The 13,608-nt window shown below is 37.7% G+C and overlaps 1 protein-coding gene across 6 annotated transcripts in view; it reads right to left on the reverse strand.

Annotated features, from left to right (window-relative positions):
* Positions 1 to 13,608, reverse strand: part of LOC111153555 (kinesin family member 27) — a 77,797-nt gene that overhangs the window by 31,668 nt on the left and 32,521 nt on the right. For 5 of the 6 annotated variants that reach the window (XM_022512646.1, XM_022512647.1, XM_022512643.1 and 2 more), the window contains 3 exons: positions 12,565 to 12,720; positions 9,585 to 9,790; positions 2,088 to 2,285 (listed from right to left, as the gene is read on the reverse strand). In XM_022512646.1, the coding sequence (XP_022368354.1) occupies positions 2,088 to 2,285; positions 9,585 to 9,790; positions 12,565 to 12,720 (560 nt within the window). The remainder of the gene's footprint in view (positions 1 to 2,087; positions 2,286 to 9,584; positions 9,791 to 12,564; positions 12,721 to 13,608) is intronic. The other variant, XM_022512644.1, reaches the window with a different exon arrangement.

Raw genomic sequence — 13,608 nt, forward strand, 5'->3', positions numbered from 1 at the left:
ATCATTAAAGAAAATAGATTCTCTCTCCCTCTCCTTCTGCCCATAACCCCCCCTAAAAAAAAAAAAAAGTTTAAAGACCTACAGAAATGGGAAAAATATTTGGAAGTCATCAAGTAAGTGAGAGTTTAATGTCTGGAGTACATAAACAACACCTATGACTTAATTAAAAAGATAATCCATTTGAAAAGCAGACAAAGAACTTGAAAGACATTTCTCCATAGAAGATATTCAAATGGCCTATAATGATGCTCAACATCATTAGTCATTAGGGAAATACAAATCAGAACCACAATGAGATACCACTTCACACATGCTTGGATGACTGTAATAGAAAGAAAATAATGTGTGTTGGCAAAAATATAGAGAAATTAAAACCCTCATACGTTGTTGGTGGGAATGTAAAATGGTTCTGTTCTCCAACAAAAACAGTTGGTGATTCCTGAAAAAATGAAACATAGAATTATATGACCCAGCAATTCCACTCCTAGGACTTCAATAGTTAACCTGTAGGTCAATTTTTACCACAATATTACTTATAGTAACCAAAAGATGGAAGCAACCCGTGTGTCTACCAAGAGATGAATGGATGGAACAAATGTGATCTAGACACACAATGGAGTATTACTTGGCCACAAAAAATAATGAAATTCTGATACATGCTAACATGGATGAACCCTGAAAATGTTATACGAAGTGAAAGAAGCCAGACACAGGATAAATATTTTAAGATTCCATTTTTATGAAATAGCTAGAATAGGCAAATTCGGAGAGAGAGAATTGGATGAGAAGTTACCAGGGGCTGGAGGGTAAGGGGAAAATGGGAAATTACTGCTTAATGGTTACAGAGTGTCTGTTTGGTTTTTTTGTTTGTTTGTTTGTTTTTTATTTTTTATAAACATATAATATATTTTTATCCCCAGGGGTACAGGTCTGTGAATCGCCAGGTTTACACATTTCACAGCACTCACCATAGCACATACAGAGTGTCTGTTTTGAGTGATGAAAAAGTTTTAAAGATAGCTAGTGATCTCAGTTGTACAATACTATGAATGTAATCAATGTCATGGAACTGTACATTTAAACTTGATTAAAATGGAAAATTTTATGTTTATTTTACCAAAATTTACAAAAATAATGTAATATGCTCAAACCCACTGAACTGTATATTTTACATGAGTGAATTGTATGGCATAGGAAGGATATCTCAATACAGCTGTTAAAAAAAGAATCAGTAACTAGGCTTAAATGTTATTTAACCTTTGTTGCATCACTAAATTCTGTGTTTTTTTTTTTAAGGTCTAAAAATAGATTATATTCCAAAGTTAAAAATCTTGAAATCAATTATGTCCCAAGGCTTCAGTTCAGCTTAACATTTCAATAGAAAAGAGCCTAATACCTAGTGCCAGGTAAGTGTTTGTTATTGCTGTTGTCATGACCATTATTGTCCTCCTCTTTTCAAAAGAGCTCTGTGAGGCAGGCATGATGAAGGCCATTTTCGAGGAGAATAAACAGACTCAGAGAGGGTAAGTGATTTTCTCAGTAAATGACCTGAGGAGGCTGGGATCTGAACCCATGGTAGTCTGGCACCAGAGCCCAGGCAGATGGCTTTAGTTCCTCCCCAGACTAATCCATTCTATAGAATTGCTGGGCAGAGAGGTCTGATCATTCTTCTGCTCATTAGGAATGAAATGGTACCATTTTTACCTCGTGCTTTTCCCCACGCTGTCACATGGACAGTGCATGTTGAAACACTTTGGAAATGGGAAATCCTACCAAATGTTAGATATTTTTTTCGAAAGTCAGCTTTATATGTTTTAGACAGTCTCAAGTAAATAAAGGTCCTTGTTAAGAAACCGTCATCACTGTACCTTCTTTTATGAAGTCAAAGCCTTCAAGACAGTACTCAGAATTCAATAAATAAGTTTTACTATGTAGATGAACAAAGTTTTAAGTGAATGAGGACAGCAGCTGAGGTCAGGCCAAGGTGAGATCCCTCAGAAGCCAAGTAAATGGAGACCTTGGCTTCGTCAGCCCTGAGCCGTTTAACACTTCCTATTAGGCTTAGCAGGAAAGTATGACAGTATTACTTTGATTTTTTGTTGATCCCGCTTGATATCTGCATCCAGTTGCTTCCTTTTTTCATTTTCTTCTCGAAGTCTTTTTTGCAGCTGTACCTTTTGATATTTCATGTGATCTACATTCTGTTCTAGTTCAGTAGCACGTTTCTCATTTTGGATCGACAGTGATGCCAATTTCTTACTGTTTTGTTGCTTCTTCTGTAAGACCTGCGGATCATATGGAATATTTCAAAATGAAAAATTGCATCTCTAACAAACCTCCAGTAAACTTAAACTTTTCATTCTATGGCAAAGGTAAGCATTTTGCCTAGATTTTCATTATTTCTGACAGGCTCCTAATTGTTTCCTACAGGTCTACTTTGACAAATGGGCCACCATTGTAATCTTCACCAGATTTCATGAATGATGAGCCTCCCTGATTCTTATCAGCCAAACAGAACAAAACTGGTATCTTTGCTTTTTTATTGTTTATAAAAATTATAAAAATTAAAATATAAAACTGTACTTCTATTATAAAAGACTTATCTCAGATCTCAAATCTACTGTTCTGTTTCCCAACACCAAATTACCAATTTCTTAATTATTCTTCCAGAAATAATTAATATGCATGCAAATAACTTCATATATATTCTAAATAGACTATTTTTCACCTCACTTTTTCCTCTATTCATCTTAGAGATCTTTTCACAGAAATTTGTTCCATGTGATTGCAAAGTAGTCCACTGGGCTCCTCTTTTTTATCCAGCTATAGCCTAAATAATTAATCCCTGAGTTAAGATAATCAGAACTGATACCATTTGCCTTACAGTGACTAACCGTTACAATTACCATTTTAACTCTCTTAAAGCTTCTCCTCATCTTGCTAAAGTTATTGATGAGTAGCATAAAATATGTGTGAATGTTTGCAAAGAATTTATACTACTAATAGAAAATATCAGTGTCCAATTTAATCCTCATCAAACATATATTTTAAACATGTACTATGTGCTTTAGCATTGCACAAAGTACCTCTCATATGACATAAAAAGAGTGAAGTCATTTGTAAATTATGCAGACTACAGTTATTTCCCTTATCTTCACAATAAATTGTTGGCAAAAACACCTTTTGTTTTCATTAAACTAGGCATTCACAGAGGCTTTGTTGCTTAGAGCAGGACCAGTACGGGCCACAGATTGTTGTCAACTTGCATACTGTTGGGTTCAGCTGACACTGTTTGCATCGAGACCTTTTTGATACAGGGAGCTGTGCCCCCATGTGCCTTTCTCTCGTCATAGATGGATAACGAATGATCCGCTGGTGACTTTGAGCACCACTAGCCTGGAGGTCATAGGACTCTGTAGTTTCGCATCCCTAGATTTGGACACTGGCTGTGCAACTTACTTTTGATAGTAACTGCAATACTGGAGTAAAAATGCTAATACTGGCATTTTAGTGTCTTTCCACATAATACTGGAAATACCAGTAGAAGTACTGATAATCTTCTTTAAGAGTGAGATAGGTTGCCATTGTCTTTTGCACTGATTCTGCACATGCTCAAAAGTGCACCTTACTGGCAGCTTTAAAGCATTAACACACTACATAACTCTCTGCATATATGTAGACATAAAGAATACAGATTTTAGATTTTTTAAATAAAAGAATTTAAGTTTTCAAAACTTAAAAAAACTTCATTGTACCAATAAAAACGCTAGTATTTCAATATTGTAAAATGGCATGAGATGTCAGAGTACTGAAAACTGTTATTGTCACTTCAATTATGTGACTCTGAATGAGTTACTTTACCTTTCCAAACCTTAGTTTTCTCCTTTGTAAAACACAGTAAAAATACTCTCTAAAGGGTTAAATAATGATTAAATAATACATATGAAACATCTAGTATGTAGATGCTTAACTGGTAACTACCATCCTCCTCCACAGCCCTGCCACCATCCACATCCCCGCTGGGTGTGCACGAATAGGTCAAAGGCACAGCCATTTCTTTTTTTTTTTTTTTTTTTTTTTAATTTTATTTTATTTGACAGAGATCACAAGTAAGGCAGAGAGGCAGGCAGAGAGAGAGAGAGAGGAGGAAGCAGGCTCCCTGCCAAGCAGAGACCTGATGCGGGGCTCGATCCCAGGATCCTGGGATCATGACCTGAGCCGAAGGCAGACGCTTTAATCCACTGAGCCACCCAGGCGCCCCGGCACAGCCATTTCTAAAACTATACGGGAATCCTGTCAGTCCCATGCTGTGTGGAATGTTTCTTTTGAGCTTAATTATGTTCTGTGTCTTCTTTCCTTTCCTTATCAATCCCCTTAGCAGAAAAGGATATGCAACAAGAAACATAGTAAACAAAAGACCATGATAATTCTCAAACCCTAATAAAAAGCTTTTATTTAATCTTTTAATTCAATCATTGTCGCTGTGTTAAATATAGAACATATAAAAAATAACTTTTGCTAATTCAGGTCTTCCTCAAAGCAAGAAAATTCTTAAATATACAACCTAAACTTACACCTAAAGGATCTAGGAAGAGAAGAGCAAATAAAGCCTAAAACCACCAGAAGAAGGGAAATAATAAAGATAAGAACAGAAATAAATGATACAGAAATTAAAAAAAAAAAAAAGTAGATCAAAGAAACTTGTTGCTGGAGGCACCTGGGTGGCTCAGTGGGTTAAAGCCTCTGCCTTCGGCTCAGGTCATGATTCCAGGGTCCTGGGATCAAGCCCCACATCAGGCTCTCTGCTCAGCGGGGAGCCTGCTTCCTCCTCTCTGTCTGCCTCTCTGCCTACTCGTGATCTCTGTCAAATAAATAAAAATAAAATCTTTAAAAAAAAAAAAAGAAAGAAAGAAACTTGGAGCTGGTATTTTGAAAGAATTAACAGAGTTGATAAACCCCTAGCCAGACTTATCAAAAGGAAAAGAGAAAGGACCCAAATAAATAAAATCACAAATGAAATGAGAGATCACAACCAAGACTGCAAAAATATAAACAATTAAAAGAGAATATTATGAACACTTATATGCCAAAAAATTGGGCAATATGGAAGAAATAGATAAATTCCTAGAAATGTATAAATTATCAAAACTGAAACAGGTAGAAATAGAAAACTTGAACAGACCCATAACCAGCAAAGAATTTGAATCAGGAATGAAAAGTCTCCCAACAAACGAGTCCAGGACCAGAGGGCTTCCCAGGGGAATTCTACCAAACATTTAAAGAAGAATTAATACCTATTCTCCTGAAACTGTCCCAAAAGATTGAAATGGAAGGAAAATTTCCAAACTCATTCTGTGAAGCCAGCATTACCTTGATCCCAAAACCAGACAGAGATCCCACTCGAAAGAATTACAGATCAACATCCCTGATGAACATGGGTGCAAAAATTCTCAACAAGATACTAGCAAATTGTATACAACAATACATTAAAAGAATTATTCAGCACAATCAAGTGGAATTTATTCCTGGGCTCCAGGGGCGGTTCAATATCTGCAAATCAATCAATCAGTGTGATACACCACATTAATAAAAGGATAAGAACCACACAATCCTCTCAATAGACGCAGAAAAAACATGTGACAAAGCATAGCACCTTTTCTTGATAAAAACCCTCAAGAAAGTAGGCATAGAAGGAACATACCTCAACAACATGAAGGCCATACACAAAAGTCCCGCAGCTAATATCCTCCTCAATGGGGAAAAACTTAGAGCTTTCCCCCTGAGGTCAGGAACACGAGAGATGTCCACTCTCACCACTGCTGTTCAACATAGTACTAGAAGTCCTAGCCTCAGCAGACAACAAAAAGAAATAAAGGGCATTCAGATTGGAAAGGCAGAAGTCAAACTTTCACTCTTCCAGATGACATGATACTCTATGTAGAAAACTCAAAAGACTCTACCAAAAAATTGCTAAAACCGAAACGTGAATTCAGCAAAGCTGCAGGATATAAAATCAACATATAAAAATCTGTTGCATTTCTACACACCAATAATGAAGCAGAAAGAGAAATCAAGGAATTGATTCAATTTACAATTCCACCAAAAAGCATTAGATACCTAGGAATAAACCTAATCAAAGAGGTAAAAGAAAGGAAAGTTTTCCTTCAGAAACCTATACAATACTTATGAAATTGAAGAAGACACAAACAAGTGGAAAAACATTCCATGCTCGTGGATGAGAAGAGCAAATATTGCTCAAATGTCTATACTACCCAAAGCAATCTACACATTCAATACAATTCCTATCAAAATACCACCAGCATTTTTCACACAGCTAGAACAAACAGTTCTAAAATTTGTATGGAACCAGAAAAGACCCTAAATAGCCAAAGCAATGTGGAAAAAGAAAAGCAAAGCAGGAAGCATCATGATTCCGGACTTTAAGCTCTGTTACAAAGCTGTCATCATCAAGACAGTATGGTACTGGCACAAAAACAGACACAGAGACCAATGGAACACAATAGAGAGCCCAGAGATGGACCCACAACTGTATGGTCAATTAATCTTTGACAAAGCAGGAAAAAATACTCAATGACAAAAAGAGAGTCCCTTCAACAAATGGTGTTGGGAAAACTAGACAACAACATGCAGAAGAATGAAATTGGACCACTTTCTTCTACCATACACAAAAATAAATTCAAAATGGGTGAAAGACCTAAATGTGAGACAGGGAACCATGATAATCCTAGAGGAGAACACAAGCAGCAACTTCTTTGACTTCAGCCAGAGCAACTTCTTCCTAGATATATCATCAGAGGCAAGAGAAACAAAAGCAAAAATGAACTACTGGGACTTCATCAAGATAAAAAAACTTCTGCACAGCAAAAGAAACAGTCGACAAAACCAAAAGACAGCCAACAGAATGGGAGAAGATATTTGCAAATGACATATCTGATAAAGGGTTAGCATCCTTTCTAACAGAACTTAGTTAGTATCCTTTCTAACAGAACAAATCTATACAGAACTTACCAAAATCAACACCCCAAAAATAAATAATTCAATTAAGAAATGGGTAGAAGACATGAACAAACATTTTCCCAAGAAAGACATCCAGATGGCTAAAAGACACATGAAAAGACACTCAATGCTTTGAAGTGTGTAAACCTGGTGATTCATAGACCTGTACTCCTGGGGCTAAAAATACATTATATGTTTATAAAAAAAAAAAATTAGCTATCCAAAAAAAAAAAAAAAAACCCAAAACCACTCAACATCCCTTGGCATCACGGAAATACAAATCAAAACCATGATGAGGTACCACCTCACACCTGTCAGAATGGCTAAAATTAATTAATACAGGAAACAGATGTGGCAGGGATACGGAGAAAGGGGAACCCTCTTACTGTTGGTGGGAATGAAAGCTTGTATAGTCACTCTTGAAAACAGTATGGAGGTTCCTCAAAAAGTTAAAATTAGAACTACCCTAGTTCTAATTTTGTAATTAGTGTAATTTTGTAATTAGTGCAGTGTAAATACCTGCACTACTAGATATTTACCTAAAGGCTACAAAAATACAGATTCAAGGGGCACATGCACCCTGATGTTTATAGCAGCATTATCAACAAGAGCCAAACTCTGGAAAGAGCCTAACTGTCCATCAACTGATGAATGGATAATGAAGATGTGAGAGATATATGTATATAAAACAAAATGTGACTCAGCCATCAAAAAAGAATGCAATCTTCCCATTTGCAACAATGTGGATGAAACTAGAGGGTATTATGTTAAGCGAAATAAATCAGAAAAAGACAAATACCATATGGTTTCACTCATATGTTGAATTTAAGAAACAAAACAGATGATCATACGGGAAGGGAAGGAAAAATAAAATGAGAGAGAGAGAGGCAAACCGGAAGAGACTCTTAACTAGAGCGAACAAACTAAGGGTGGATGGAGAGGTGGGGGGTGGAGGGGAAGGGCTAAATGGGTGTTGGGTATTAAGGAGGGCACTTGTAAGCCTTGAGTAAGCCCTGAGTAAGCCCTGGGTGCTGTAAGTGATGAATCACAAAATTCTACTCCTGAAAGCAATACAATTCTATATGTTAACTAACTTGAATTTAAATAAAAACTTGGGGAAAAAATCTTTGCTAAATCCACAAACAAGGCTTAAACCACAGGTGTGTGTATATATGATCAACACTTAAAGGGGCGCCTGGGTGGCTCAGTGGGTTAAAGCCTCTGCCTTCGGCTCAGATCATGATCCCAGGGTCCTGGGATCGAGCCCCACATCAGGCTCTCTGCTCTGCAGGAAGCCTGCTTCCTCCCCTCTCTCTCTCTGCCTGCCTCTCTGCCTACTTGTGATCTCTGTCTGTCAAATAAATAAATAAAATCTTAAAAAAAAAAAAAAACTCCTTAGAAAGACAATCATTTTGATTAATACTGAGAATAAAAATTATAATCAGGACTAAAGTTTGAAAACTATGAAACTATAAGTAAAATTTCATAATAAACACAGAGGAAATATCTTAATTGTTTTGTTCTACTAATGTTCTGTTAACATGAGCACTTTGTTAGACACTGTAGTCCCAATTTTAAGGACTGAAAAGTGAAAAAGAACAGATGCCAAGTCTCTCTGAGGTGAAGTGCTAAATGAAAACACATATTCCTGAAATAAGTATTATGAAGGAAAGTAGGACAGGTGACACATACCACTACCATGTTCTTCTCTAAGCAGTTCATATATTAAGTCCTACTATGCTAGCTCTGTGTTGACAGGCTACTTAGGTAAAAAAAATCTGGGGGGGAGGGCCAGATGTTTGAGGTGGAACTTGGTGTTTGGTCTGCTCATGTGCAGTGGACACTGACCTTGCTGAGAGAAAATAATTGTGGCACAGTTCCAAAAATAAACTGATCATGTTCTGAACAGGTGAACTACAATTCCACTCTCCCCACAGTGGAAACAACAGGAAAGTAATAGATCATGAATGAAAAAAATGGAGATAGCATTCTAGCAAATTCATTAGAATTGGACTGACAAAGCACTCTGATCATCCCCCAAACCATCTGAAAATGGCTTCATTATACACAAAAATCTCCCTGTAATGGAGTGTTTCTCATAGAATGACATTTTTAATGGTAGCTATTTCTGAGGTCATAGCTAAATCCAGCGCTGGGAAATCAAGAATGAGATGTCAGTTCCGAACCTTTCCTAAAGCAATCAGTGATAGTTTCAGAAAACGGTCTGAAATAATAGCATTTGCTGAGTGTGTGCACAAGGTGCCCTATGCCTACCAGATGTTCTCTGTGTATGATTAAATCATCAATCTTTCATCCCTCAGAAAAGAACACAGTTCTGTGGTTATCTTTTTCTCACCATTGGTTTTTGATAAAAACTTTAATATACTTCTCGAATGAAGAATATAGGACCCAGACTGAAAGGAGGCAAACTTGCCAGCATACCAGGAAAGAAGAGCTGCCATCCCATTTCTCTTGCTGGTGAAAACCGAATCCTACTTCTTTCCTAACCAGCTACGAAAGCAGTAAGCCTTAAGTAAGTTTGCACACAATTACATTTTGAAAATTACCTGGACTCTCAGCTTTGCGGCATCCATCTTTTTACGGAACTCCTTCTGTAATTTTACCTTCAAAGCAACATCAGAAAGATCTTTGTTTTCTAGCTCTTGCAGCTGCTTCTCTGTTTCAGTTAATTCCACCTTCGCCCGTTCTGCTTCGTGTTCAAGTTTTGTTACTTTCAGAGAATACTGTTTGCTTACCGACTTGGCATCGTTACCTTCACCACAGTAATAATAGTAACAACAATTATAAATTACGTTTAAAAAAATAAACGAAGTAAAATATCAAAACCTCAAAAATGTTCTATTCTGCAAAATCTGGTTGGGCGTGTAGCTCTTTAAGACCCAGCAGCATGAGCCCAGCTATCCTCGCTCATCCCCATCAAATACAACTTGCCACCTGGGCTCTTAATAATCAGCTGCTTACTGACTGTTCGCACCTGGTGCCAGTCCAGCCTCTCACAGGCTCATCTTTGTGTGTTTCTGATTTTCTGAATTTGGGGTATTAGCTTTGCTGGTATCAGACTCCAGGTAAGAAAAATACTTGGGGTGATTCTTTGGCTTTTTGCTTACTACACTTTGGCTTCCCAGTACCTGTAATCTTGTTTCCTCTACTATGAAAAATTCCCAACATAGCAAAAGTAAAAAAATAATCTGATGAACCCCCATCACTGAGATTCGAGAGTTCACAAGATTTTGCCATAGTTGGCTTCATCTATGCCTGTCTTCCCTTAATTTGCTGAAGAACTATAAAACAATCAGATGTCCTGTCATGGCAACCTACACATACTTCAATAAACATCTATTCCAAATATGGACATAGCCAAAAATTCTGTCACACCTCACAACATTAATCCCTACCTAACCCTATTCAGACTTGCCCAATTGCCTCAAAATGTCTTTTACAATTGGTTTATTGTAATCACCATCCAAAAAAGCCCTAGAATACATCTCATTTTGTCTCTTACAAATCTTTCGTTCTAGAGTGGACCCCCTCTTTTTCCATTCGGTTGAACTTGTCAAAGAAGAATTTTTTCAATCATTTTCTAGTATTTGGAGCATAGAGAAAAACAGAATACAGATATTTCTGTATCTCTTTTCATCCTAAACTCAGCTACTGACCCTAAAAACTTGGTTTTGATTTGTTCTGAACAGCAAACTTATTCCTGAACTAAACTAGCAAACTCGTGGCAATGGAAAAGAGTCCAAAGCTCGTGGAATGAATTATTCCCAGGGGAAGTGTGTTCTACTGCTGTACTGAAAAATCTCCATTTTTTAATAAAAAGCAATGATGGAACTCAATGCACTGTGAGTTGTCTTCTGGCTCTAGAACTCTCTGGTTACATCTATCTTTAAAATACACATGGCTACTATATTTGAATGAATTTAAGACCCCCTATATTGTTCAACACACCAGTACTTTGTGAGTCACTAAGAAGAAAGGGAGAGTGCCATTTACACCAGGTACATGACAAAATGCCCAGATGCCACGCAGGGTAAGGTGCATCCTGCTTTCAAAGATATGAAAATGTAAAAGAAATGATGAGAAATGATGAAATACAGGGTGGTCGTCACTTATTGTTGGCTGAAATCACTGCTCTTTGGGGGAAGACTTCAGTGAGGAGGCTCTGGAAAACAAGCACACGGTGACCCTTTTGCGAGTCACCATCTCTAGGGAAAGCTCCAAACTGCCCTTGGCTCGAACGAGTAAGAAGAGGACCTCTCTGTACAAGTTCAAGTATCCTCTACCTTAAGGCAACCAGGATGAGTACCCTGGGGCTACAAAAGTGTGCTTGTTTAGGGAGAGATCCCACAGCGGCCTCACCTATCAAAAACAAAATCGTTTGTTCCAAAAGGGCAGGCAGCCTTAACTTCCACAGGCTGTACCCTGGTGGAGAAGCTATTTACACTCCTAAATCAGTTCCTCGACGCTCCTGAGAGAGATTTACTAGCATTGATCCTGCCTGTGAAGGAGGAGCATGGTCAAGCTCAGTCAAACATCTGGGACACCAGGAGCTAGAATGATGCACACAGAGCACATTCGTCACTAGGACTGAGGAAGGGAAATGCGTTGGGACAGTGGTTAGGGAGAGGAGGGTGACAAAAGAGGCCAGCCAGCCAAAAAATAAGCTTGCCAGAAAGAGGAAGGAAGTGGGAAGGCAGATTGCCCCTTGCTGGCAGAGGAGCTGGGAGCCACCATCAAACATGTAATCTGAGCATGATTATAGCCTCGGGCTTAAAGGAAAAAAAGGTAACATTTCCTTCAGTTCCCTTAAATGTGACCCATGTTTCACTGAAGCTGAAAAAAGAAATGCTGTGGTTTATTATCCTTTCAATTCCTTACTGAATTCCAAAGTAGTCAAAACTCACCCTTTCAGTCTATTAGGGGCAAAAACCCCAAAAGACTGAGACCAGGTCATGAGACCATGATTTTCAAGACCAGCCTAATGATGTAGCTAAAGGGTGAGGAGAGGATGAGGTACATACACCCAACCAAGCAGAATCTGAAACTAAGGGGAAGAGCTAAAAGCTCAGCTCACTAAGGGAATAGCTCACAAGCATAAATCCTTACATCTTCAGAGAAATTAAAATGATCTACATTTGAAACGTTAATTAATAATGCTGAAAACAAACTATCCAAAAGAATAAGGACTAGTAATTTAATATTAAAGTGAGTTAGAAAAATAGTTGACATATTCCTAGATACCTAGTATAATGTTTCTTAAAAAGTGGCAAAAAACATTAAGTACCCCTAGAGTTTCAGCACAACACAGAGTTCCCAGTGGTAGAACCATTCATAGCTGAAATCCCAGTGTAACAATGTTCTTCTGAGAACTAATGTCCACCTATTGGCTATGAAACAAACATACCTTGTTATGCCAAGTTCCAAGCTACAGTGGACAGAGCTCAGGGTAAAAAACTAAAATAAGTGTTACAACATCAGAAGCAATTTTAGAAGATTTTCTTTCGCTCGTTCACAGGACAGTATTACCTGTTTTTATTAATTCTTTAATTAGATCTTCCTTCATCTTGATGTTAATTGTAAGTTCTCTCATTTTTTGTTTAGCTTCAGTAAGTATGAGTTCTGAATTCCTTAATTTTTGCAAATTCATATCTTGACTCTCCTGAAGACATTCAATCTTTAAATCTTTAAAGAAAAAGAAGCAAAACTGAGAAAACTACAAGCTCATACACTGTTCAATAGCAGTGGAGTTAAATAAGAGAAGCAGACAGAGAAACAGTCTAGAGGTAGCATAGAAAGAGACAAACAGCAAGGGAAAGAAAGGAAAAAAAAAACACATGGCAATTGGGACTTTAATATTCTAGCTTATGGTGAGCTTCAGTCATATCCTGTGGGTTCTGATACATAGTAATTCATTGCCCTTAGATACGTGATTTACAAGTTTTTTTAATCTGAGTTATTTTTTTTAAAAAGGTGTAAGATCAAGGCACCTGGGTGGCTCAGTTAAGTGACTGCCTTCGGCTCAGGTCATGATCCTGGAGTCACAGGATCGAGTTCTGCATTGGGCTCCCTGCTCAGCAGGGAGTCTGCTTCTCCCTCTGACCTTCTCCCCTCTCATGTTCTCACTCTCTCTCATTCTCTCTCTCACATAAATAAATAAAATCTTAAAAAAAAAAAAAAAAAAAAAAAAAGGTGGGCACCTGAGTGGCTCAGTGGGTTAAGCCTCTGCCTTTGGCTTAAGTCATGATCTCAGGGTCCTGGGATCGAGCCCCGCATTGGGCTCTCTGCTCAGCAAGGAGCCTGCTTCCCCCTCTCTCTCTGCCTGCCTCTCTGCCTGCTTGTGATCTCTGTCTGTCAAATAAATAAATAAAGTCTTAAAAAAAAAAAAAAAAAAAACAGGTATAAGATCTCCGGGGTGGGTAGAGGGTTGAAATTTTTTCCCATTAACTTCTACTTTTATTGTAATCGGAGAAAGCGGTCTACACCAGACTAGTCAAAGCGTAGTCCAGCACTGTGGCTACTGGAATGAAAGTCAACTATGTCATTGTTTTAATTCAGCTAATTTCTTTTCTT

This window comes from Enhydra lutris, unplaced genomic scaffold, assembly GCF_002288905.1.
Source record: "Enhydra lutris kenyoni isolate GAN:26980312 unplaced genomic scaffold, ASM228890v2 scaffoldscaffold33, whole genome shotgun sequence".
In the NCBI taxonomy this organism is placed as follows: domain Eukaryota; kingdom Metazoa; phylum Chordata; class Mammalia; order Carnivora; family Mustelidae; genus Enhydra; species Enhydra lutris.